The following is a 26,502-nucleotide window of genomic DNA, read 5'->3' as shown; positions in this document are numbered from 1 at the left end:
GCTCTGCACACAGTAAGCGCTCAATAAGTACGATTGATTGATTGATTGATTACTCTATTTCACTTGTACATATCTATTCTATTTATTTTATTTTGTTAATATGTTTGGTTTTGTTCTCTGTCCCCCCCTTCTAGACTGTGAGCCCACTGTAGGGTAGGGACTGTCTCTATATATTGCCAACTTGTACTTCCCAAGCGCTTAGTACAGTGCTCTGCACACAGTAAGCACTCAATAAATACGATTGATTGAATACTCTATTTATTTATTTTACTTGTACATATCTATTCTATTTATTTTATTTTGTTAAGATGTTTGGTTTCGTTCTCTGTCCCCCCCACTTCTAGACTGTGAGCCCACTGTTGGGTAGGGGCCGTCTCTATACGTTGCCAACTTGTACTTCCCGAGCGCTTAGTACAGTGCTCAGCACACAGTAAGCGCTGCTCCTACTTAGACTGTGAGCCCCGTGTGGGCCCTGATTATTTTGTATCTATCCCATTGCTTAACAAGGGCATAAGGGCACAGAGAATAATAATAATAATAATAATAATAATAATGATGGAATTTATTAAGTGCTTACTATGTGCAAAGCATTGTTCTAAGCGCTGGGGGGATACAAGGTTATCAGGTTGTCCCATGTTGCACAATTTTTATTATTATTATTATTATCTGCGAGTTGGGCTGCTTTTTTTCCCCTCACATTGTAATGATTACATTCCTGTCCAGTCCACAGAGGGGAACCCCAGGGACATTTATTTTACTTGTACATATCTATTCTATTTATTTTGTTAATATGTTTGGTTTTGTCTGCCTCCCCCTTGTAGACTGTGAGCCCACTGTTGGGTAGGGACTGTATATGTTGCCATCTTGGACTTCCCAAGCGCTTAGTAAGCTCTCAATAAATACGACTGATTGATTGATTGATTTATTGATTGATTGACACGCCCCCCCCATCCCTTCGACTGAATAGGCCGGGGAGCCGCGCATGCTCAGTAGCCGGGACCCGTCGTGGTCCCCTCAGAGAGTGCGCGCGCGCCTCCCGCTCCGTGTTCTCGCGGGGTCACAGCCAACACCTGCACGAGGACATGCCCCGTCGGGGGGGGGGGGGGGGGGGCGCGCATGCGCAGTAGCCGGGACCCGTCGTGGTCCCTTCGAAGCGCGCGCGCGCCTCTCGCTCCGTGTTCTCGCGTGGGCACAGCCAACACCTGCACGAGGTCGCGCCCGCCCCCCCCGCCCCGTCGATCGAGGAGCCGCGCATGCCCAGTAGCCGGGACCCGTCGCCGTCCCCTTGAAAAGCGCGCGCCCCGGTGCGTGTTCTCGCGTGGGCACGGCCGCCACCTGCCCGCGGGCACGCCCCTCCGTCCCCTCGTCCGCGCATGCTCAGGAGCCGGGACCCGTCGTGGTCCCCTCGAAGCGGGCGCGCGCGTCCCGTCCCCGGATCCTCTCCCTCCGCCGCGATGAGCAGATGAGCTCGCGCGGGGGGATGAAATTTAAATTCCGCTCGGGGGAGAAAGTGCTGTGCTTCGAGCCTGACCCCACCAAGGCGCGAGTCCTGTACGATGCCAAGGTGCCGCCGCGCGGGGCGAAACGGGGGCTGGGGATGGGCGGGGGGGGGGGGGAAACTTGGGTGGGCGTCGGGGGATGCGCTGCTTCTTCGCCTCCCCCGGGCGGAGGACAGCGAGAGACAGCGCGCGTGCGCGCAGCAGGGGCGTCTCGCGCGCGCGCTCTTCCTCTTTCTGCGCGCGTGCGCGCAGTAGGGCCGTCTCGCGCGCGGGCGCGCGCTCTTCCTCTTTCTCCGCGCGCGCACGCGCAGTAGGGCCGTCTCTCTCGCGCGCGCGCGCGCCCTGACGCAGGAGTCCGCGCGCCCGCACCGCGTTTCCGTCAACAAGTTGGCGGTTTCTCCCTCCCCCTCCCCGTTGCCTAGCGACGTTCCCTCAGGCTCCGCCTCCCTCACTCTTCTCTTCCTTAAAAAATAAAAATAAAAATAAATTTTGGTATTTGTTAAGCGCTTACTACGTGCAAAGCACTGTTCTAAGCGCTGGGGAAGTTACAAGGTGATCAGGTTGTCCCATGGGGGGGGCCCACAGTTTTCATCCCCATTTTACAGATGAGGTGACTGAGGCACAGAGAATAATAATAATAATAATGATGGCATTTATTAAGCGCTTACTATGTGCAAAGCACTGTTCTAAGCGCTGGGGAGGTTACAAGGTGATCAGGTTGGCCCACAGGGGGCTCACAGTTTTAATCCCCATTTTCCAGTTGAGGTGACTGAGGCACAGAGAATAATAATAATAATAATAATAATAATAATAATAATAATGGCATTTATTAAGCGCTTACTATCTGCAAAGCACTGTTCTAAGCGCTGGGGAGGTTACAAGGTGATCAGGTTGGCCCACAGGGGGCTCACAGTTTTAATCCCCATTTTCCAGATGAGGTGACTGAGGCACAGAGAATAAGAATAATAATAATGATGATGGCATTTATTAAGCGCTTACTATGTGCAAAGCGCTGTTCTAAGCGCTGGGGAGGTTACAAGGTGATCAGGTTGTCCCATGGGGGGCTCACAGTATTCATCCCCATTTTCCAGATGAGGTGACTGAGGCACAGAGAATAATAATAATAATAATAATAATGATGGCATTTATTAAGCGCTTACTATGTGCAAAGCACTGTTCTAAGCCCTGGGGAGGTTACAAGGTGATCAGGTTGTCCCACGGGGGGGCTCACAGTTTTAATCCCCATTTTCCAGATGAGGTGACTGAGGCACAGAGAATAATAATAATAATAATAATAATAATAATGATGGCATTTATTAAGCGCTTACTATCTGCAAAGCACTGTTCTAAGCGCTGGGGAGGTTACAAGGTGATCAGGTTGTCCCATGGGGGGCTCACAGTATTAATCCCCATTTTCCAGATGAGGCGACTGAGGCCCAGAGAAGTGAAGTTGGTTTTGTTCTCCGTCTCCCCCTTTTAGACTGTGAGCCCACTGTTGGATAGGGACTGTCTCTAGATGTTGCTGATTTGTACTTCCCAAGCGCTTAGTACAGTGCTCTGCACAGAGTAAGCGCTCAATAAATACGATTGATTGATTGTTGAAGTGACTGGCCCAAAGTCACACAGCTGACAAGTGGCCGAGGCGGGATTTGAACCCATAACCTCTTCCCCACAGCACCTGTATATATGTATATATGTTTGTACATATTTATTACTCTATTTATTTTACTTGGACATATCTATTCTATTTATTTTATTGTGTTAGTATGTTTGGTTTTGTTCTCTGTCTCCCTCTTTTAGACTGTGAGCCCACAGTTGGTAGGGACTGTCTCTAGATGTTGCCAACTTGGGCTTCCCAAGCGCTTAGTCCAGTGCTCTGCCCCCAGTAAGCGCGCAATAAATACGATTGATTGATCGATTGATTGGTTTTGTTCTCTGTTTCCCCCTTTTAGACTGTGAGCCCACTGTTGGGCAGGGACTGTCTCTATATGTTGCCAACTTGTACTTCCCAAGCGCTTAGTACAGTGCTCTGCCCACAGTAATTGCTCAATAAATACGATTGATTGGTCGATTGATTAATAATGGGAGTTATTTGTTAAGCGCCTATTATGTGCCAAGCACTGTTCTAAGCGCAGGGGGGATACAAGCGCTTAGTCCAGTGCTCTGCCCCTAGTAAGCGCTCAATCAATACGATTGAATGAATGAATGAGCCCACCGTTGGGTAGGGACTGTCTCTATATGTTGCCAACTTGGACTTCCCAAGCGCTTAGTACAGTGCTGTGCACACAGTAAGCGCTTAATAAATACGATTGATTAATAATGGTAATTATTTGTTAAGGGCCTACTATGTGCCAAGCACTGTTCTAAGCGCAGGGGGGATACAAGCGCTTAGTCCAGTGCTCTGCCCCCCGTAAGTGCTCAATCAATACGACTGAATGAATGAATGAATGAATGAGCCCACTGTTGGGTAGGGACTGTCTCTATATGTTGCCAACTTGGACTTCCCAAGCGCTTAGTACAGTGCTGTGCACACAGTAAGCGCTTAATAAATACGATTGATTAATAATGGTAATTATTTGTTAAGGGCCTACTATGTGCCAAGCACTGTTCTAAGCGCAGGGGGGATACAAGCGCTTAGTCCAGTGCTCTGCCCCCCGTAAGTGCTCAATCAATACGACTGAATGAATGAATGAATGAATGAGCCCACTGTTGGGTAGGGACTGTCTCTATATGTTGCCAACTTGGACTTCCCAAGCGCTTAGTACAGTGCTCTGCACACAGTAAGCGCTTAATAAATACGATTGATTAATAATGGTAATTATTTGTTAAGGGCCTACTATGTGCCAAGCACTGTTCTAAGCGCAGGGGGGATACAAGTGCTCAGTCCAGTGCTCTGCCCCCAGTAAGCGCTCAATCAATACGACTGAATGAATGAGCCCACTGTTGGGTAGGGACTGTCTCTATATGTTGCCAACTTGGACTTCCCAAGCGCTTAGTACAATGCTCTGCACACAGTAAGCGCTCAATAAATACTGATTGATTGATTGATTACATGGGGTTCCCCCCCCCGGGGCTCACAGTCTGAGTCATTCATTCATTCCTTTATTCAGTCGGGTTTATTGCGCGCTTCCTCATCATCATCAATCGTATTTATTGAGCGCTATGTGCAGAGCACTGGACTAAGCGCTTGGGAAGTACAAATTGGCAACACATAGAGACAGTCCCTACCCGACAGTGGGCTCACAGTCTAGAAGGGGGAGACAGAGCACGAAACCAAACATGCTAACAAAATAAAATAAATAGAATAGATATGTACAAGTAAAATAAATAGAGTAATAAATATGTACAAACATATATACAGGTGCTGTGGGGAAGGGAAGGAGGTAAGATGGGGGGGATGGCGAGGGGCAGAGGAAGGAAGGGGCTCTGTGTGCAGAGAGCTTGGGAAGGACAGTGCTCAATAAATACGATTGATTGATTGATTGACAAATGGGCCACACAGGGAGACGGCCCCTCCCCAACAACGGGCTCAGGGGCCACAAATGAGGATTGGGAAAAGGGGCCTTAAGGCGGGATCCGGGCTCCCCGCCCTGGGAATGACGTCTCCCAAGCCTGGCCTAGCCCCCTTACTGATGGAGCCCGCAGCCAGTGGCCACGGACGATTTTCCCGACTCAAGCCAATCACCGTGCACGAGGCGGAGCCTTCCCACTGCACTGCTTACACAAGGCAGGAAAAATCCCAGCCTGGAGGTGCCCGCCACCCCCGGGATACAGGACAGGAAAACAGGGAGAATCCCCCCTCTCCCGAAGGGGTCACTTGCGCCTGCCACCCCAGGCTTCTGTCCGGCTAATGCCAATCACCTAATTCGGGTTTTTTTCCCCCCCCTTCCTCCTTTCAGGTCGTCGACGTTGTTGTTGGAAAAGATGAGAGGGGCAGAAAGATTCCAGAGTATCTGATCCATTTTAATGGTTGGAACAGGAGGTGAGCGTGCGTTTTGCCGTCTGTTTTCCAAAACGTCTGGCGGCAACGGTCAATCGAAAGCCATCGCATGTTTTCAACGTCAGTCTCAGAAAGGCCTTTTTTTTTTTTAAGTACTCGGAATGCTTTCCGTTTTGCTCCCCCGCCTGCTATAAGGAGCCGCTTTCTTTTTCTTTAGCCGTGTTTCATTGTTCAGTCGCGATTTGTGGGCATTTCAGCGATGAAAACTACTTTATACTGTGAATAGGAAAATCAGTCAGGTGCAGGCCACCCTTTAGGGAGTATTTACCTTGGTATTTATCTTTTTTTAAAAAAAAATCCCCCCCCCCTTTTTTTTTTTTAGCTGGGACCGGTGGGCCGCTGAGGATCATGTGCTTCGAGACACAGACGAAAATCGTAGATTACAACGTAAATTGGCAAGAAAAGCTGTAGCTCGCATGTAAGGATACCCCAATCGGGTCACAGTTCAAATTTTGTTTAAAAAAAAAAAAAGCATTTTCTGGGAATTGGGTGTTGCTAAAAGCTGAACACAGAGTTATAAATTTGGTGCGGTAGAAACATCATTTTTGGTGGATTGAAGCACAGAATAGAAATTTCTTAGCCTTGATTAATTGCTGAAATATTCAGAGTGTGTGTAAAGTATCCAAATACTGATATGGTCACTGGTGATTTTCCTGAACGTCCCTATTTATCTTTCCAAATGAGGCAGTCAGTGAAATTGACTGAGTGCTTGGGAGAGTACAGTGCAGCAGAGTTGGTTAAAAAAATAATGTTCCCTGCCCACAAGGAGGTTACAGTCTAGAGAGGGAGATGGATGTTAACATCAATTACGGATATGTTTTCAATCAATCAATCGTATTTATCGAGTGCTTACTGTGTGCAGAGCACTGTACTAAGCGCTTGGGAAGTACAAGGCAACATATAGAGACAGTCCCTACCCAACAGTGGGCTCACAGTCTAGAAGGAGTATTCGAGTTTTTGAGTATTGAGGGTGGGGGGAATATGCAGCGCTTAGAATAGTGCTTGGCACATAGAACTTAACAAAAACCATCAGTATTGTTATCAGGTGCTTGCAGGGTACAAATCCAAGAGTGGGGGAAGACCTCTTGGAGGAGGTGTGATTTTAATAATGTTTTGAAGGTGGTGGGGGGGGAGGTTTATCTGCTGTTTATCCCCAACTTACCTCCTTCCCTTCCCCACAGCACCTGTATATATGTATATATGGTTGTACATATTTATTACTCTATTTACTTATTTATTTATTTTACTTGTACATTTCTATCCTATTTATTTTATTTTGTTGGTATGTTTGGTTCTGTTCTCTGTCTCCCCCTTATAGACTGTGAGCCCACTGTTGGGTAGGGACTGTCTCTATGTCTTGCCAATTTGTACTTCCCAAGCGCTTAGTACGGTGCTCTGCACATAGTAAGCGCTCAATAAATACGATTGATTGATTGATTGATTGCTGTGAAACGAGGAGGGAGGACAAAGGCAAGGAGTCCGTGAGGAGATAGAGGAGAGTGGTAATAAGCGAAATAAGCGCGCTGAGTTGTAGGAAATCAGCAAGGTAAGATTGGGGAGGGGGCAAGGTGCTCTAAAGTCAATGGGAAGAAGTTTCTGGGTATGGAGGTGGATAGGCAGTCACTGAGAGGGCCTCGAGGACTGGGAAGACATGGACTGAGTTTTTCGGGGGGTTTTATGATTGGGGAAGAAGAGGGGAAGTATGGTCTGGAGTGGGGAGAGATAGGGAGAGTAGCAAGAAGGCTGATGCAGTGGTCAAGGTGGGATATGCTAAGCACTCAGATCAGCATACTAGCAGTTTGGCTGGAGAGGAAAGGGTGGATTTTTCCGAGCACTTGATACAGTGTATTACAGCTATTAGCAAAGACTTTTCCATTATTGTGGACTATATGTCACCTCCTGCAGGATCATATTGAGCATATTCATTCATTCAGTGGGATTTGAACACTTGTGCCGAGCATTCCCCCAAATACCTGGGAGAGAACAGTACAATTGAGTTGGTAGACATGACCTTTGCCCACAGGGAACTCACGGGCTAGTGGGGACCCAGATGTGAAAATAGATTACAGAGCGCTGTGTACACAAGGGCTGTGGGGTTTGGGTGAAAAGGCAAAGCGCTTGGCTAGTAAAGACACAAGTACATAGGCAAACGTGCATTAGCCTTTGCATTTGAATTTATCTCATCAGGAGAAGAAAAGGAAGGAAGAAGAGACGCTGCAGGTTGCCCGGTGTAGACTCTGTGCTGAAAAGCCTTCCTACCGAGGGAAAAGATGAAAATGAAGAAAATTGTGAGTTGATTATCATTGTGCATGGGCCTTCTTTGTAGGAGGTTCTTACAGGCTGGAAGTGGGTGGCTCAGCTCAGTTACATAACAATAATGATGGCATTTAAGTGTTTACTGTGTGTCAAGCACTGTTATAAGGGCTGGGGGAGATGGGAGCTAATCAGGTTGGACACAATCCCTGTCCCACATGGGGCTCACAGTGATAGGGATCCTTATGAGCCTTACTCATAGGGATTAAGACTGAGCCCCTTGTGGGACAGGGACTGTGTCCTACCCAATTTCCCTGTATCCACCCAGCTCTTAGTACAGAGTCTGGCACACAGTAAGCGCTTAAATACCGCAGTTGTTATTATTATCATTATCAATCCCCATTTTACAGATGAGGTAACCAAGGCACAGAAAAGCGAACTGACTTGCCCAAGGTCACACAGCAGACACGTGGTGAAGTTGGGATTAGAACCCAGGTCCTTTTGGCTCCCAGGCCTGTGCTTTATCCACTAGGCCCTGCTGCTTGTTCAGCAGAACTGGATCATAGACCCATCAGGGCAAAGTGGGCGCTTCACAGAGGCAGAGCGGGAGGCACATCACAAATGCAAGCTTACAGGGGGTGGTGCCCTCCCTGAGTGGCACTTAGCTCCTGTTTCCTGGATGGGATTTGGGGAAAAAAGGTCAGAGTGATTTCAGCCACTTGAAGGTCTTCATGCCGGTTGGTGTCTTCCCTCTTGCATCTCCTGTCATCTGTCCCTCTGCTTGTTTGATACGGTTTTGCCGGTAGGCAGTGGCCAATTTGACTTGGCTCGGGGTGACAAGTATCCACGTTGCCGTTAAATCTCAGTAGGGCTCAAGGGAGGAATAAGTAGGGAATGGAGTCAGAACGATCCTCTAACATCTTCCCGATCCATCTCCCCACCGCCAGTCTTAGAATGAAGTAAATTGTTCGAGCAGGTTAAGTTTGACAGAAGTGGATTTGGTCACTGTGGAATTCATGGACTACTAGAAAAGGAAAAGTTTAAAACGATCTAATTCCATTTATTTCAATACCACTTTCACTTTAATTTTTTTTTCTTTTGAAAGTGAAGGCTAATATTCCAAGAATGGCCCAGAGAGACCATTGCCAACCCAAAATCCTGTGTGGAGATAGGTCTTTGTCCGTCTGGATCATTAAATAAAATATTGGCCCTTAACAATAATAACAATAATTGTGATATTTGTTAAGCGCTTACTATGTGCCGGGCACTGTATTAAGTGCTGCGGTGGATAAAAGCAAATCGGGTTGGACACAGTCCCTGTCCCACATGGGGTTTACAGTCTCAATCCCCATTTTATAAATACAATTGAATGATTGAATGAATTTTGCAGATGAGGTAACTGAGGCCCAGTGAAGTGACTTGTCCAAGGTCACAGAGAAGACAAGTGGCAGAGCCAGCATTAGAACCCATGATCCTCTGACTCCCAAACCCTTGCTCTATTCACTACACCGTACTGCTTCTGCTTAATCTCATTACCTGATTTGAGTAGATTTTATTGACTTTTAGGAACACTTTATTTTTCTTCCTTAACTGTTATGCAGCAGTATGAGCCTTATACAGGCGTATGAGGTATTTGGATGAGTATGATAAATTTGTCATTAAGAAACTACTAAGAATTTGGTGTTAAAGGGGAATGTTTGCCAGTTAATATCCTTTCAGCTCTTTGTGTATGTTTAGGTAGCCCGTATTTCAGATGCTTATTATTTTACTCTGCTGTTGAGGCCCATAGACGCTCCCAAAAGCGCATATGCTAGTAGTACAGCGAATGGAAGAATTAAAATACGCAGAACTGTGTTTCATCATCTTAACAAACTCAGAATTTACTCAGCCAGGTAAAAATAGAATTTACGTAGCGTCTCCTTCGTAAAATATGCTGGTTGCGACACCACGGAAGGAAAGTATAAGGCAAAGTCCCTGCCCTCAAGAAGCTTCGTATGGTAAGGTGGGAAAAAAAAATGCAACACAAAATATATGAAATCAAGTCCTTTCTCTCTCCCATTACCCTTCCCTGTAACACTGCCTGTTTTATCACAGACTATCTGAGGTTTTAATCTTCCCCTCCAACCTCCAGTCAGGTAGAAGGCTGCCATGGCTCCGTGTGTTCCTGAATGTTACTAAAGAAAAAAACCCCAAAATACTAAGAAACATTGGGTGATATCATTGTGTTTTTATGTATTTCTGTAGGTTTTTTAACAACTATTTTTTAACAACCATTTCAGGAAGAAATTTTAATAGAGCTGTAATATAACAATATTAATATCCATGTAAAGTTTCTCCATCTCCCCTTTTAACCAAGTGATGATTTAATCAGAGAACTGAAGGATTGAAATGTCAAAAGACCTAACCAATTTTTTAAAATGTATACAAATATGTAGCTATAAGCAGCTCTTCAGAAGACAGTAGTGAAGAGACAGATGAGGAAATAAGAAGTGAAGAAAGTGACATCGAAGAGAAGACAGAAATGGTATTGTTTGGAAATTTTTTCTGTAGTGTGTTAATTTATTTCTCCACTATGAAGAAATTGCACCTCAGCTTTTTTTTTTTCCACACTGTATTGTAAAATTTTACCTAGACTTTTCAAAAGTCTTGCTTTTACAATGTCAGGAATATATTAATGGCTCTTTATGCCCGTTTAAGCAATACCTAAGTATGTTTTCTCAGCATATGCAAAATTTTTGCACAATCGTCCCTGACAATTAAAAACATCCTTTTTGTCTCCCTATTTGGATTGAGATGGTTAATGACTATCTCCTTGTGGATCCAGGAAATCACCCAGTAGTCTCTTTTCTATTGCCCTTTCAAATTTATTGAGAACTCTGAACTTTGCTTAAACTTTGCCAATCGGTAGAGAATGGGCCAAATCTTGTTAAGTAAGAATAACAAACTTTTGGCCAGTGAGGAGCATGAGGCCTAATCATCATCATCATTATCATCATCATCATCATCATCATCATCATTTGCATTTATTGAACACTGTGTGCAGAGCACTGTGCTAAGCCCTTGGGAGAGTACATCCACCTTTTCTGACGCAAGAAAGAGAAGACTGCTTTCACCCTATTTTCTTCCTTCGCCTTTCTCCCTCTCTCCTTCCCTGTCATTGCTCCTGGACTCCTTTCCTGAAGTGGTGGTAGGGAGTGTCCATCTGATGGAAGTGATAATTCGTTTATACTTCAGAAGTGTCTCATGTTTTCTTCCAGTCAGACACAGCCTCCTGTTCTGTACTCCCAGTTCTCCTGTAGGTTCAAGAAGTTTTGTCTCTAATGAAATAAGCAATATTCTGTGCCTAAGTAAGAATTAGATTGTGTCCTTTCAGGATTCACTGGCCCAAGCAGTGAATAGTGTTTTCTCTTGACCTCTCATCAGAGCACTCATAACTAGGTCCTAATATTAAGACTTGAGTGGCGTAAAACTTAATTTTATGTTTTTTATGTATTTGCATATAGCTTGATGACTGTCAGTCAGTCCGTTTGGCACTTAGCAGATATTCCTATAACTTCAGAGGGAGTGATAGAGTAGAGACTCCAGCATGACTTCCTTCTTAAGGAGATTGCCGCTTTGTACTTCCCAAGCGCTCAGTACAGTGCTCTGCACACAGTAAGCGCTCAATAAATACGATTGAGTGAGTGAATGAATGAATGTGTCTTGTTCCAGTCCTCTCTGGGATGAAAGAAGCAGCACTGCAGAGAAAAGAGCATCTGATTCCACTGACCGTGTCATCAATTTTCAGTTTCAGAATTGCATTAGTTGTGTTAATTGTACTTCTAGTGTACTCTGCCAAGTGCTTAGTGCAGTGCCCTGCACACAGTAAGCACTCAATAAATATGATTAATTGATTAACAGAGCATATTCTAACCAAATGGGCATTTCCATGAAGTTCATTGTAATCTTTTCTACCCCAAACACTTAGAAATACGTTCATTCATGTGGCTTTGTTGGGTGTTATTAGAATATGTTTGATGGCTTGGGGAATATGAACTAGATTCGAGTGGTAATTTCTTCTTTTTCCTATATTACACTCTACCTCGGTTAAGGCTCTGACTAATGTAACTGATGGGAAATTATTTCGTGACACTTTAGAAAGAAGAGCAAGAATTTCACACAAAAAGGGACATGGAAGAAAGATCTATAAGTATAGAAATCCCTGATATTCTGAAGAAGAAGCTTGAAGAAGACTGCTACTACATTAACCGGAGGAAACGGGTATGGTAGGGATAGATCTGTGTGTACGTTTTGCCTGATGCAGCTGTTGCAGTTCATTTAGGGTGCATAATAGCACGAGGATGAGAAAAATACCTTTCCGTGCAAGGTTGCTGTAACTTGCAAACAATTTTTTAGGGTTGTGGTGCTCACGGGGCAAATGATTTAGGCGTAATCAGAACTGTAAAAAAATGGCCTAAAAAGAATAATATCTTATTGTTTTATGTGGACATTGAGTATTACCTTGTCCAGGAGACCTTCCCTGTTTATCACTTACCAATACGCTCTTTCCCCCCGCCAACCTCCCCAAGAACGTGGGTACATGCCTCCCCTCCCTAATCCATTATACACTTTTTATTCTTTATTGCTCCCTCTGGTACCCCCGCTGAATCGTAAGTTCCTTGAGGGTGCCATCCTGTCTACTAATTCTGTTGTACCTTCCCAAACACTTAGTACAGTATTCTGCACTTGATAAGCCCTCAGTAAATATTCTTGACTGATTTTTATTTTTTTTTTCCATTCATAGCTAGTGAAGTTGCCGTGCCAGACTAATATCATAACCATCTTGGAGTCATATGTGAAACATTTTGCCATTAATGCAGCTTTTTCAGCGAACGAAAGATCTCGGCACCATCAAACGACTCCACACGCCAACATGAATGTGCATTACATCCCTCCAGAAAAGAAGTAGGTGGTTGGGCAGGGCTGTCGGTGACTCTTGGTTACAAGGTAGAAAGAGGGAGGAAAAACGGGTGGAATGTACCGTACCTGCACCTGTTTTCTGTGAAATCTGGGTCTATTTTCCAACCTTTATCTCCACCCCTTCTTTTTTTTTCCAATTTTATGAAAAAAAAAATCCACCCAAGAAATTAGGGAAGCATTTTCAAAACTTTTATTGTATAAACCTTCTATTATAACAGAACTCCTGTAGTACTTTTTCCTAGAATAACCTTGTTGTCCACATCCTAATTTATTTTTTGACTGCTCTAAAATACGGTGGATATCTCCCCCATCAGTTGCCTACTTTGTGACCATGAGCACGTCACTTGACTTCTCTGTGCCTCAGTTTCCTCATCTCTAAAATGGGGATTAAATAACTTTTCCCTCTTTTTCTTTTAAACGGTATTTGTTAAGCGCTCCTATATGTCAGGTATTGATCTAAGCACTATTGTAGATAGAGGGAAATCAGATTGGATATAGTTCCTGACCCACATAGGGCTCACAGTCTGTCAGAGGAAGAAGGATTTTATAATGATTATTGTAATTATTATCATTAGGAAAGATGACCCACCTGAACCCCTGTTTCCTTGACCTTTGCTTCTGTTTCCATTGTACCTTGTTTATCCAGTCCTTTTTATTTTTACTAAGGATTTTACAGTAGTTGGATTGCCTTCTAGAATACCAGAGGATTGACTGCTATTGTCTAAGGTGCTTTTTCTTATGTAGAAATGTACAGAGGCCTATAAGGTCAGAAAAGTACCCAATGTCTAATGTAGCTGGGTCATGATGCAGCCTGAAATGCTTCCTCCAGTTTTGTATAAGGCTGTGTTTTTCAAAAACTAGAAAAAATCAAGAGTAGACACTCATGATGAAAATTAGAAATATACCAGAACTGGAACCCATTGTTATTAGCTTCTGGATTTTAGAGAACACACATTCTCACAATCAGTTTAATTGTTTTGTTTTTCTCTGACAGAACTCTAACTAGGTAACATCTTTGTTTCCGAAAGAAATAAAATAGAAGGTTCTTTTGGGAGGTTGATCTGATGGACAGTTTGTGTAATTATGGTATTCATATGCGCGTACTATATGCTAAGCACTGTTCCAAGTGCTGGGATGGGTAATCAGGTTGTCCCGGCCGGGGCTCACAAACTTAATTCCCATTTGACAGATGAGGGAACTGAGGCCCAGAGAAATGAAGTGACGTGCCAAAGGTCACACAGCAGACCAGTGGTGGAGCTGGGATTAGAACCCATGACTCTGACTCCCAAACCCATGCTCTAGACACTAGGCCATGCCTTCTAGACTGTAAGCATGTTGTGGTCAGGGATTATCTCTCTCTGTTGCAGAATTGTACTTTCCAAGCATTTAATACAGTGCTCTGCACACAGCAAGTCCTCAATAAATGCGACTGAATGAATGACAATTTATGTGGAGTAATAGAATTAGAAAGATTGACAGTGGAATAACTATGAATATTAAAGACAATCAGGAATTTTCAATGATACCTACATCTCTCTTAAATATCACAAGACCTTTCATCCTCATTTTCTCTAGAGTGATTTAGATTATTTTGAATTATCCTATTCAAGTTTATTTTTGTGGTCCTTGATTGCATTTTCCCAGATAATGTGTAATTGCTTTGTGAAACCACAAGAGACCAGCTTTAGGCTTCATCCTCTAAAACATAATCCTTCTTTTAAGCTCTTTTTTTCCCTCCCCTTTTCTCTCCTAGTGTTGAGTTGTGTAAGGAAATGGTTGATGGCCTAAGGATTACATTCGATTTCACTCTTCCATTGATTTTGCTCTATCCGTATGAACAAGCACAGTTTAAGAAAGTAACTTCATCGAAATTTTTTCTCCCAATTAAAGAAAACGCAGCCAATACAACCAGGTAAGGTGTATTCTAAGCTTTATTTTTAGACATTTTAGTTCAGTAGGAGCGATCAGGAAGATTATTCATTTAATCTTTTGGATAGTTTTGCATCATTTAGTGATTGCTTTATCCGGCATGTTAAAACTCCTTGACAAAATTTTAAATAGCTTTGTATTTTTCCCTTTTATGTTTTGATTTCAGACAGTGGTATTTATTGAGCTCTTGAGAGAGTGCAGTGTAATAGAGTTGGCCGTCATGCTATAAACTTAGACTTAAATGCTGTGTAGAGTTATCCTTTTATTAGGCACTGTTTAAATACGGGGACTGTTGTCATCTGCAAGTATTTGCACGGTCACTTCTAATGTGACTTCAAAATAGCCTGTTGTTGGGTAGGGACCGTCTCTATATGTTGCCGACTTGTGCTTCCCAAGCACTTAGTACAGTGCTCTGCGCACAGTAAGCGCTCAATAAATACGATTGATGATGATGATGATTGAATGAATGAATGAAATGTAAATCCTGATAGGGTGGAAGATTAATAGCCACATGGTTTCCTGTTAGGCTATTCTCTTGGTCCCTCTCTAAAGATGGTATTTAGTAAATTCAAGTCCTTTCTTCTAGGAGTCAGGAAGAGCTATCACCAAGCCCACCTTTGCTGAATCCACCAACTCCGCAGTCGACAGACAGTCAGCCTACTACAGGAGAGCCAGCAACACCCAAAAGACGAAAAGCTGAACCTGAATTATTGCAATCCCTCAGGCGTTCTACCCGCCATACATCTAACTGTGACCGGTTGTCTGAAAGTAGTGCTTCTCCGCAGCCAAAGAGACGGCATCTTGACACATCTGCTTCAATGCCCAAATTGTTTTTGCACCTGGAAAAGAGTAGGTGTAGTTAGCTTTTTTTTTTTGGTGGGGGGAGATGGGAGTACAACATACGTTAAAACTGCTTTTTGTAGTAATTGTATTATTTGAATGGTTTGTTTAGTCTCTCTTGCTTGGTATTCCTAGAATGCATGTCTTAATTCTTTCTCTCATTTTTGGTGGATGTGCCTAACTCTCTCCAGAGATCCCATTGTCTCAGAGCCCAGTTTAAGGTATTATCTATCTGGTTTAGGTAGTGTAGTTTTTGACTAGTGGAGGAGAAGGCAGATATCAGACTACCTATGCCTGCAAAATGAAATAGCCACGATTCTGAAGTGAGTTAGAATAAGACGAAGTGAAATTTCATATTATAAAATATAGTGAACAATAGGTGGCTTATACATTACCAAAAGTATGAACTGCACCTCTTTAAATGTGCAGCTTAGACTGTAAGCTCCTTGTGGGCAGGGGACATATCTTCCAACTTTGTTATATAGTACTCTTCCAGCACTTAGTACAGTGCTCTGCACACAGTAAATGCTCAATAAATGCTATTGCTTGATTTAAGAAGCTGTTTAAATAGTTGTGCACCAGATGAAGGTCTATACTGAGAATTACATTTCCCAATTCTTAATGCCATGACCCCCTTGATTGTGGATTGCAGAAGGTGGAATTGAAATAAAGTCTAATGATAGTGGATATTAATTAAATATCGATCAATTTTTGAGCGAACCACTCAGTATTTAAGCAGTGTACTCTAGCTAAATTTCCAAAACTCCTCTCGCAGTCAATCTTTCAGGATATTTTTCTGAGCTTACAGTGACTCCTTTCTACATTGCAATGACCCTTGAACACTTATGACGCCTTCCCCCTGATCCTAACCAGTGGAAGTCAAGTTGGGCTCAGTCTAAAGAAGCATGAGTTTCAGGCCAGGCATAATGCTGACACTGATTGATTGATTGGTAGATTTGGGAATGGGACACGTTCGACCTTCTTCTCCTTTGACTTCTTCCCTTTCCAGGCTCTTCATTCCATTGCAGACAGTTTGTGGCAACAGGGACACCTAGGTGATCCCAGGTCCCCTATGGTGATTTCAGTAGAACTATTAGAGCTTTCATAAATCTGGACTCATGAACAAAAAACACAAAGGCTTGGCTGTGGATGTTGGCCAAATTCCCCTCCACCCCCCTTAAATGTCTTCCTCCTCCCTGAAAATGACAGACAAGAGCTCAGAAAAGTATTCTGCCGCTTCCCTGCAAGTGGGCTTAGCGTGCTGCAGGTTGGAGAAGTTTTGGCCGGGTTCTTTGAGCAAATTTTCTTCCCTCCGTTTGCCACCCTGCAATATAGCAGCCTCAGGAAGTGTTACTAACTAGGAGGGACTTTGGCATTTCCCCCTTTGGCATTTGCTGCAAATTTGAGCAAATGTGTGTAAGACTTATAAACTGAGTAGCCACAGGAAAAGCTGGATGGTATGGATTTTAAACATGTGACTGACGTAAACTTCACATTTTATCGATCATAGCTTGGTTTTCATGAGCGAAACCTACATGATTTTTTTTCTTCTTCCTTTGAAGAAACTCCTGTACATAGTGGGTCATCATCACCTATAACTTTGACACCCAGCAAAGAAGGGAGTACAGTCTTCGCTGGCTTTGAAGGTAGAAGAAACAATGAATTAAATGAGGTAAAAAAAAAAAGCTCACATTGGATCATCAGTAATCACAACTTTTTTTTTTTAATTCTCCATTTTGTTATTTCCCCTGAGAAACCTGACAAAGCAAAAACCATAGCTTTTATTGAGCATCTGCTGGGTGCAGTGCACAACACTAAACATTTGTTGAGTAGGAGTGGCAGTGTTGTTTCACATAAAATTATCACAGTACTTTATCTTCTTAGCACTGATTTATGACTTCTTCAGATTTACCTGCAGAGGTAAAATCTCAGGAAGCCAGAATTTCACATACACGCTTTGTTGCTGAATTATGTAAGGTAATATGCTCAGGCTTGGAAAAGTAGATAGCGAAAATGTTTTTGCCTATCACTTTTAATGGTGGAGGAACGGGGAATTAATGTATTAAAAACTAATCATTCCCATTTTTTTAGTGGGAGTTCACGAAGTAAAGAAAACTAGCCTTGCTATCTGTTGTTAACCAAAGACGTATATGGTTATAAAGCATCTAAATGTTGTGCCTGTTAGCTTTTACGCATTTTTTTCAGTGCTCTGAAATGACTGGAGATCCTCAAAACGTGAAGAAAGTCTGAGTTTTGACCTTGTCTACAATCAAATGTGGGTCCTTGGGCAACATTTAAATTTTGCAAAACATTTATATTTTTAATCCAACGATCAGCTTAAAATATTTACCAGCCTGGCCTTACTTCCTAAAGTGACTCATCTTCCCAGACATTCCTTGCAACAATCAGAAGTGGGAAGGCCAGGAGCGTGTAGGGGTGCTTTGCAAGAGCAAACACTATAGTCAGCTCCGTCATTGAGGTTCTCAGCCCTGAAGGACTACGGCTTTTCCCGTACTTCATCCTTCTTGGTTCTTGACAGAAAGCTCCAGCATCTTTACCGTTCAGAGTTAGGTCCCCATGAGTGGAAGCGAAACACTGTACAATGAATGTTTTGGTCTTCCGGGGCCTATGGACATGACAGTTGGAGTCATTGTTCAACATCATAAAGTTTGCAGTTAATTACAATACCTTTCTTTACACAGTAAACTGTTGTAAGAAACCACAAGATACATCTTCGTTACTCACAAAATATTACTGCTGGGCTTCCAGTTAGAGGACTCCAAAGAGGCTTTTGTGTTGAGCAAAATAGTGTCAGGATGTCAGAACATTCAACAATACTGAGTTGAAGAGACCTGGATTAGGAAGCAGTGTAAGAGATGTTAATATAGATGAAAGGACAGGGCTGGTGAAATTAGAGGCTGCAAAAATGGTAGCTGAAAACCTGCTAGTGGATGTACTCATTGAGAGAGTGACTGTAGAGCCAGAAGAGTAGAAGACCCCAAACTGAGAAAGAGCACGCAGTAGAGAAGGTAGACATAATAATAATAATGGTATTTGTTAGCGCTTACTATGCGCCAAGCACTGTTCTAAGCACTGGGGCAGATACAAGGTAGTTAGGTTTTCTATTATTATCATGAACAATTATTACTTATTTGGCAGAATCACCTGTTTGAAGGAACTTCCCACAGAGGTATTCCAAACTGTAATAACATTGTGGAGATAGGCTGTCTTTTGGGCATTGGAAATTTGTTTTTTCAAGTGACTTATGTGCTGTAGTGCTGTTGATTTATATAAGTAGATTAATATATTTTTAATGGAACTATTTCTTTCCAGGTATTGTCATGGAAGCTCATGCCGGAGAATTATCCTCACAGTGATCAGCCTCCTCCTCCATCTTACATCTATGGTTCCCAACATTTGCTGCGAATGTTTGGTAAGAAATCGTAGTCTCATACATGTTTTCGAAAGTGATTTTTGTAAATTTGAAATGTAATTGTTAATGAGTTTTGTTAATTTGGAGAAGCTTCTATACATTAAAATAACCCAGGTAAAACATAATTTAGCTCTCTGGGGAATATCCCTTTGATAACCCTCAAAATTGGAATGTAAATTTCTAATCATCCTTAATGATTTTCTGAGCCCATTAGCAGCAATGTGAAACAGTGGAAAAGTTCAAAAAAGAAGGGAGAAAATTTTTGCAAGCATTTATAATACTCCTTAAAATTTAAATATCAAGTGGAGATTGTACACACTTCCTTTTTGAAGGGGTAAAGAATTGGTCATTGTCGTTGAATCTTTAAAAAAAGGTATTCTGTTTTATTGATTGTATTTTTTTTTTCCTCCAGTGAAACTTCCAGAGATCCTAGGGAAGATGTGCTTTTCTGATAAGAACCTAAAGGCTTTGGTTAAGCACTTTGAGCTCTTTCTGAGGTAACTTGCCAAAACATACATAATAATCAAGTTTTTAAAAGTGCTTTTTCTGTGATGTAGGTTTTAACTAACTACAGATTGCTGTACTTAGAATAGAATAGAACTATTAAAACAATTTGGCTTTCAGGTGTGGTCTGGGAAATTCACATTATCTTAAACATATTCTATACTGTAGTAAATATTCTCAGGGATAATATATTGTTAACAGAGTAGTAAAACTGATGAAGTTTCATGCAGCCTAATTTGAGGAATTGTATTAAATGTATTCGGTCAAATTATTTTTATTAGAAATCCCATTAGAAGAATCCAGTTTTAGTAACTGTAAGCAAACTAAAGATTGAATTTGAAGCAATTTATAGAATATGAGATTTCACTTATTCAGGATTGCCACGCTTGGGCAAATCACTTCCTCTGGTCCTCAGTTACTTCATCCGTTAAAAGGGAATAAAGTACAGATAGGTCAGGGATTGTATCCGATTTGTTTCCATTGCATCAACCCCGGCGCTCAGTAGAGTTTTTGGCACAGTTTTTAACAGATGCCATTATTATTATTATTATTACCATATCACTATTGTGATTCTAATGTGGAGTATAGTTGTTCCCGGGCTAGTGTAAGATGCATTGGAAGGAGATGGGACTTCTTGAGAGCACGAGAGTCGATGGAGTACATTGCAGAGTCATTTACAAAGTGGGAGGGGGGCCTGAGGAAGTTAATGCTTTTTCCAAAGGGCCCAATTCACCATGGAGGAGGAAATTTATGGGCCATGTTACCATAGTCGCTCCGAAAAGCAGTGCTTTGCAATCAATCAATCATATTTATTGAGCGCTTACTGTGTGCAGAGCACTGTACTAAGCGCTTGGGAAGTACAAGTTGGCAACACATAGAGACAGTCCCTACCCAACAGCGGGCTCACAGTCTAGAAATATAAGCAAGTTGGTAGACGTGTATCTCATTCATTCATTCAGTCATATTAATTGAGCGCTTACTATGTGCAGAGCACTGTACTAACTGCTTGGGAAATACAAGCTGGCAATATATAGAGACGGTCCCTAGCCAACAACGGGCTCACAGTCTAGAGGGAGGAACTTATTAAGTTCATTTCTTTATTATTATTTTTTATTTAAGTATTTATTAAGCACTTATTTTATGCAGAGCAAAGGACTCCCACATACCCAACATTTACCTATGTTTTTATAGTAACCTTCATGACATTCATCTCAGCATCATAGCAGTGTGATAGCATCATAGCATCAACTGAATGTGAAGAAATAACTATCTCACAATTGTGGGATTTGTTCCAGATTTCTGGTGTGTTAAGACAATGACACCATCTGCTCTTAAAATTGTAGCCATAGGATATGTTTTGAAAGTCCTTTTCCTAAAAGTATTTGGCACAGATAGTTCTCAGCAGTAGGAATGAGCTTTTCTATAGCTCTGTAACCTGCTCAGTTTTGTATTTTGTGTAGACACTCAAGTTACTGAAATCAAGTTTCTCCTTGTTGGGCTTTATTTAAAATTAAAAAAAAAAATTAAAAGGAGTTGAGGGGGCAGACCTGAGAATGATTCATCTGTCTACTTAGTTGCATTGATGTATTTTTCACTATGGATTCTTCAGGCAATACTGGAATACAGTTGCAAGTTGTCTTGAAGTATCCTGAGGCTGCTTACCTCAACCAGGCGTAAATTTATCCATAATACACTGTTTAATATAATGAGGCAAATTGCAGTTTTAGTTCCAGAATCAATTTTGATAAATATCTTTTTAGAGAAGGAAACCACTAGGGGTTCTCACTAGCTGTTTTGGAATTTTCCAGTGAGGAAAAAAATTGATCCATTTTTCTTTTTTTTCTCTTTTTTCATTTTATGGCTGGCCACATATAGGATTTAGGTTTGTGAGAGCCAAGGAGTTTTATGGCCTGAGCTTATTTTGGCTTTTAATTTTTCTCAAACATAAAACCCCATTGAGATGACTGTTTCACTATATAGAAATAAAATCAATCTTTTCCATTTTAAAACATGTAATTTTAATGTTGCTAAAGCTGCCTGGGTAATATTTAGTTTCATTCAGTCTTGTTGAGCGCTTACCATGCTAGTTTCTAAATGTTCTAAGTATTTTGGGAGAATGCTTGTTCACAGTGAAAGTAGGAAAAAATCATCTTGATATTTTTCCGAGAAGCAAGTGCACCGAAAGCTCTAGCCCAGGCGTGTCAAACTCACTACCTTGAGTCTCCATGGCAAAGACCTGTGGCCCGGATCGCTCTCCTTTAAGCACTTCATATCAATCAATCAATCAATCGTATTTATTGAGCGCTTACTGTGTGCAGAACACTGTACTAAGCGGTTGGGAAGTACAAGTTGGCAACATATAGAGACAGTCCCTACCCAACAGTGGGCTCACAGTCTAAAAGGGGGAGACAGAGAACAAAACCAAACATACTAATAAAATAAATAGATTAGATACGTACAAGTAAAATAAATAGAGTAATAAATATGTACATACATATATACAGGCTACCCTACTGTCAGCCCCACAGCACTTATGTATCTATCCTTATTCTCTTCCATTTCCCCTATCAAATTTATTTTAATGCCCAACTTCCCCCATACATTGTAAGCTCCTTGTGGCCAGGACATGTGTCTACCAACTGTACTGTAATAATAATATTTATGGTATCTGTCAGGAACATACCATTTGACAAGCACTGAACTGAGCGCTAGGGTAGATACAAGCTAATTAGGTCGGACACAGTCCCTGTCCCCCGTAGGTCTCAAAGTCTAGAGAAGAGGGAGACCAAATTTTCAATCTCCATTTTACAACAGAGGAAACTGAGGCAAGTTAAGTGACCTGCCCAAGGTACGCAGAAAGCAAGTGGCAAAGATGGGGTTCAGACCCAGATCATCACAATCCCAGGCTTGTGCTCATAGAGAATCAGTATGGCCAAGTGGAATAGAGCACGGGCCTGGGTGTCAGAAGGATGTGGGTTCAAATCCCGGCTCCGTTGCTTGTCTGCTGGGTGACCTTGGCCAAGTCACTTAACTTCTCTGGGCCTCAGTTACCTCATCTGTAAAATGGGGATTAAGACTGTGAGCCCCATGTGGGACGAGGACTGTGTCCAACCTGGTTAACTTGTATCTACCCCAGTGCTTAGAACAGTGCTTGGCATATAGTGTGCACTTAACAAGTACTGTTATTATTATTGTCATCATTATTATCATTTCCACTAGGCCATGCTGCTTCTCATTGTACTCTCCTAAGCGTTTATTAAAGTGCTCTGCACACAAAAAGCACTCAAATACCATTGATTTGGCCAATACTCTCCAGACTATGTAAAAGGCCTTAGAATGTCTTTCCACTGTCGTCATTAGGTACATTTTCCTCTCCCAACTAATAGCAAAATTTCCACCAAAGGCAGTAGACTGTAGAGCAGGTTGGAATCTAAAATGTTTTTCTTGGTTATATTTAGCCTTTAGGAACATAATTGCATTGGTGACAGGCTTCTTGACAGATTCTCTTTTTTTCAAAAAAGGTTTTACATTTGGTGATAACTGACATAAAACTCCTCCAGAGCTTCTGGAAGAGAAACTTCTGTATGTTTCAAATGTTGCATCTAATGTTGGAGGATACTCTCTCTTCCCTGCTCCATGTCAGATTAAAGTTCTGTTTTGGAAGATTAATCACTTATGCCGTCTAGGCTGAGTGTGTCAACATATGTTTAAATAAAAGCTGTGGTCTAAAACAAAAATCTCTTTATGATTTCTTTTCTTTATTCTCTATTTCAGATTCTTAGCAGAATATCACGATGATTTCTTCCCAGAATCGGCATATGTTGCTGCATGTGAGGCCTACTATAGTACCAAGAATCCTCGGGCAATTTACTAAAATTCGTAATGGAATTGTCAAAACTCTTTCTTTACCCCCATGATATTTCTCTTTGGCTCCTGAAACTGAAGATATGACAGAATTTTTAAGTAGAAACTGTCAGCTTCATTCCTTCAGCCAAGATGGACCATTTCGTATTTTGGAGATGTAGAGATACTTTCTGAATGACTCCATTGTTGCTTGGAAACATCTCACCAAGGTGCCACAAAAAACTTTGGGCTGGCATAATGCAAAGACGTGCAGGGTTGTTTTTTTTTTAATGGGAAGAGAGAAACTGTGTTGGTTGTAAAATGTTTAATAAAAATGTAAATAATAGAGGCTGTTTCAGCCAAAATAAAAGTTGAGGGTTTTCTCCGTGGCATCAGACATAAGACTGATATCACGCTTCTGTTTTGTAGAAGACTAACTCTGTCCTGTGGATTTTTTTTACACCTCGAACCCACAAATGATTTTGTCAGCCAATTTTAGAGGAAAGTAAGTTGGATCATTAGACTGTTTTAGCTACCGAGTAGTTTTGGTAGCTAAAACTATATTAGTAGTATGAAGATTTTTTTTTTTTGGTTAAAAAGTCTTAACTACTTGACTTTATGAAAGGTAACAGGTGCCTCTGACTGAAAATGTGGGAGTCCCAGAATCACCCCAGGTTTTTCAACTCCCTTCTCTCCCTCTAACTCTCTTTCCCGTTCTTTTTCTCCCTTCTTCCCTTCCCACCTGGGGAAAGGAGAACTGCTACTTGCAGCCCATATCTAGTGCTGGAGACATGTTTGCTCAACTTCTGGGCTGCTGCAGGCTAGTAATAACAGTATTTATTCAGTTCTCACTGTGTGCAGAACATTGTACTAAGCGCTGGGAGAGGATGTGCCAGTGGGAGTTCGATGGGGGCCCTATCAGGGGTGGGGGGGACAATCTGAGACTAGTCATTTTTGGCTACCATTAGAGGACCAAAGTGATTTATTATTAATAATAAATGCCATCACTATTATTATTAGCTGATAATTAGCCAGGTGAGGGCAATACCTTAGAGAAGCAGCATTGCCTAGTTGACAGAGCACAGACCTGAGAGTCAAGAGGATTTGCATTCTAATTCCAGCACGTAATAAGTGCTTAACAAATGTGATTCTCAATTATTAAACTACAATCTCCTTGGAGAAAAGGATCCACATTTGCCAATTGGATTGTACTCTTCCGAGCACTTAGAACAATGCTCTGCCTAGTCAGTGCTCAATAATTGATTAACTGGAAGTTAGTCTAAATGTGACAGTTCGGCATGATGATTGCATTCTCTTCTGAGGGTCATTTTGACAATCATAGTCCCCTTGAGTGAAGATGTTCCAAATTTTGAGATGCCAGGAAGCTTTCTTGAGGACAAAGATAAGCTGTGTTTGCAGTAAAAGAACACAGCAGGGAACTATATGTACACCCTCACAGTGGCCTACTGAGGACCCTTGGGCCTTTCCAGCCACAGTGCTAAGCACGAAGAGTAGCTCACCATCAGTAGTTTCATCCTTTAAAAGGAAGGGCAGCTTTGTATATCTATATAAATTCCATGTATGCTTCCATAAAATGATTTGATAATGGCTTTCAATTCTCATGCTGCAATTTCAAATGGCTGTTGCTTCAGAAATCAATAAAACTGTGGCAAACAGTCTCTTGAATATCAGGTTCCTTTTCTCAATGGGACATCCAGAGGAGTCTTGGAAAACTTGAGGTCTAGAGATCTGGTTGGCAGCCTTTCGTATTCCAGCTACCCTAACTGCTCACTCTCTACCCCCGACATAACTCCTTTCCACTCCCATTCTCCCCCCCACTTCTCCCCCCTTTTTCCCCCCTCTCCGTGTATTCCCCTCCTTCCCCTATGATTTCACTCTCTTCTACCTCCCCTTTCTCTCACTCAAACCCTTTCACCACATCCCCTTAGGATTAAGTGAGCTTTTTTGAAACAAAAACCAAAATCCTCAGAGCTTCATTTTACCTTTCCACCTGTAAGAGACTGGCAACCCACAATCTCAGGCTTGAAAGTTCTGTTTTCTTTGAGCTGTCAGCCTTTAACACTGCTGATTTAAGAAAAAAAAGTTGCATAATCATAGGCTTGTGTGTACTCTTCCAAGATGCAGTCACCAGCCTAAAGCTGTTAAACAGTGATTGTCTCTGGGGTCTTTTTGTGAATCTGTTGCTTCCTGGACTTTTAGTAATATCTCAATCCTACTGCCCAGATTCTCTATAAAAGTGACTAAAAATAGATCCATTAGCAAACTACACGAGAACATGGGCTTGGGAGTAAGAGACCTTGGTCCTAACCCTGACTCCACCACATGCCTGCTGGGTGACCTTGGGCAAGCCACCTAACTTCTCTGTGCCCCAGTTACCTCATCTGTAAAATGGAGATTAAGATTGTGAGCCCCACATGGGACAACCTGATCACCTTGTATCCTTTCCAGTGCTTAGAACAGTGCTTTGCACATAGTGAGCACTTAACAAATACCAAAATTATTATTATTATTATTCAGGCAGCTCAGAATCCTCCCCCGACAGAGAGGGGCATCACTTCCCCAGCTGCACCTTCACCGCAAGAATAATAATTGTGGTATTTGTTAAGCAATTACTATCTTATAAGCGCTGGGGTGGATACAAGCCAATCGGGCTGGACATAGTCCCTGTCCCACATGGGGCTCACTGTGTCAGTCTCCATTTTACAGATGAGGTGACTGAGTCACAGATACTGCCCCTATGTCTGTGGTGGCTCTCTTCCTCCTCTCAGACTATTCAGGGAGAGGGTCAGTGCTTTGTCTTTTGGCCTGTCCCTTCTGTTTCCAGGTGAGGAACCCAGTCCCTGGCTGAGTGATCCCTGGAGGCAGAAGAAATTGGCTGCTTCAGCCAACAGACATGATGTCATGGATTCTCCTCAGCCCCTGCAGCAACTGCTTTGCTTTTTGTCCTGTCCCTTCTGTTTCCAGGTGAGGAACCCAGTCCCTGGCTGAGTGATCCCTGGAGGCAGAAGAGATTCACTGCTTCAGCCAGCAGACATGATGTCACGGATTCTCCTCAGCCCCTGCAGCAAGCTTGATTGAGCCAGTTCTGTTGGTAGATGAACACTCTACTTTTAGTTTACACTGGGAAAAAATGGAGGCAGATAATTCAGTAAAGATGCAATGCAGGCATAGTTGTTGGGCTGGGATGATAAGATGCTTCTTTCCTTGAAAGTGCATGGTAG

At 42.3% G+C, this 26,502-nt stretch overlaps 1 protein-coding gene across 3 annotated transcripts; it reads left to right on the top strand.

Annotated features, from left to right (window-relative positions):
- Positions 1–1,343: 1,343 nt before the first annotated feature.
- On the top strand, positions 1,344–23,693 carry MSL3 (MSL complex subunit 3). 3 transcript variants are annotated; one of them, XM_038757110.1, is made up of 13 exons: positions 1,344–1,564; positions 5,399–5,481; positions 5,822–5,917; positions 7,687–7,787; positions 10,188–10,276; positions 11,890–12,012; positions 12,536–12,696; positions 14,465–14,623; positions 15,227–15,489; positions 17,043–17,152; positions 18,814–18,913; positions 19,326–19,410; positions 23,192–23,693. In XM_038757110.1, the coding sequence occupies exons 1-13, from the start codon at positions 1,463–1,465 to the stop codon at positions 23,289–23,291; spliced, it is 1,572 nt and encodes a 523-aa protein (XP_038613038.1). In that variant the 5' UTR covers positions 1,344–1,462; the 3' UTR covers positions 23,292–23,693. The 3 variants fall into 3 exon arrangements, with proteins under 3 accessions (XP_038613038.1, XP_038613039.1, XP_038613040.1); XM_038757111.1 differs by having other exon boundaries at positions 1,353–1,551; XM_038757112.1 differs by lacking the exons at positions 1,344–1,564; positions 5,399–5,481; positions 10,188–10,276.
- Positions 23,694–26,502: the final 2,809 nt, after the last annotated feature.

This window comes from Tachyglossus aculeatus, chromosome 15, assembly GCF_015852505.1.
Source record: "Tachyglossus aculeatus isolate mTacAcu1 chromosome 15, mTacAcu1.pri, whole genome shotgun sequence".
NCBI classification, from domain to species: Eukaryota; Metazoa; Chordata; class Mammalia; order Monotremata; family Tachyglossidae; genus Tachyglossus; species Tachyglossus aculeatus.
Note: the sequence above shows the minus strand (reverse complement) of the source record. Positions and strands in the feature narration are given on the sequence as shown.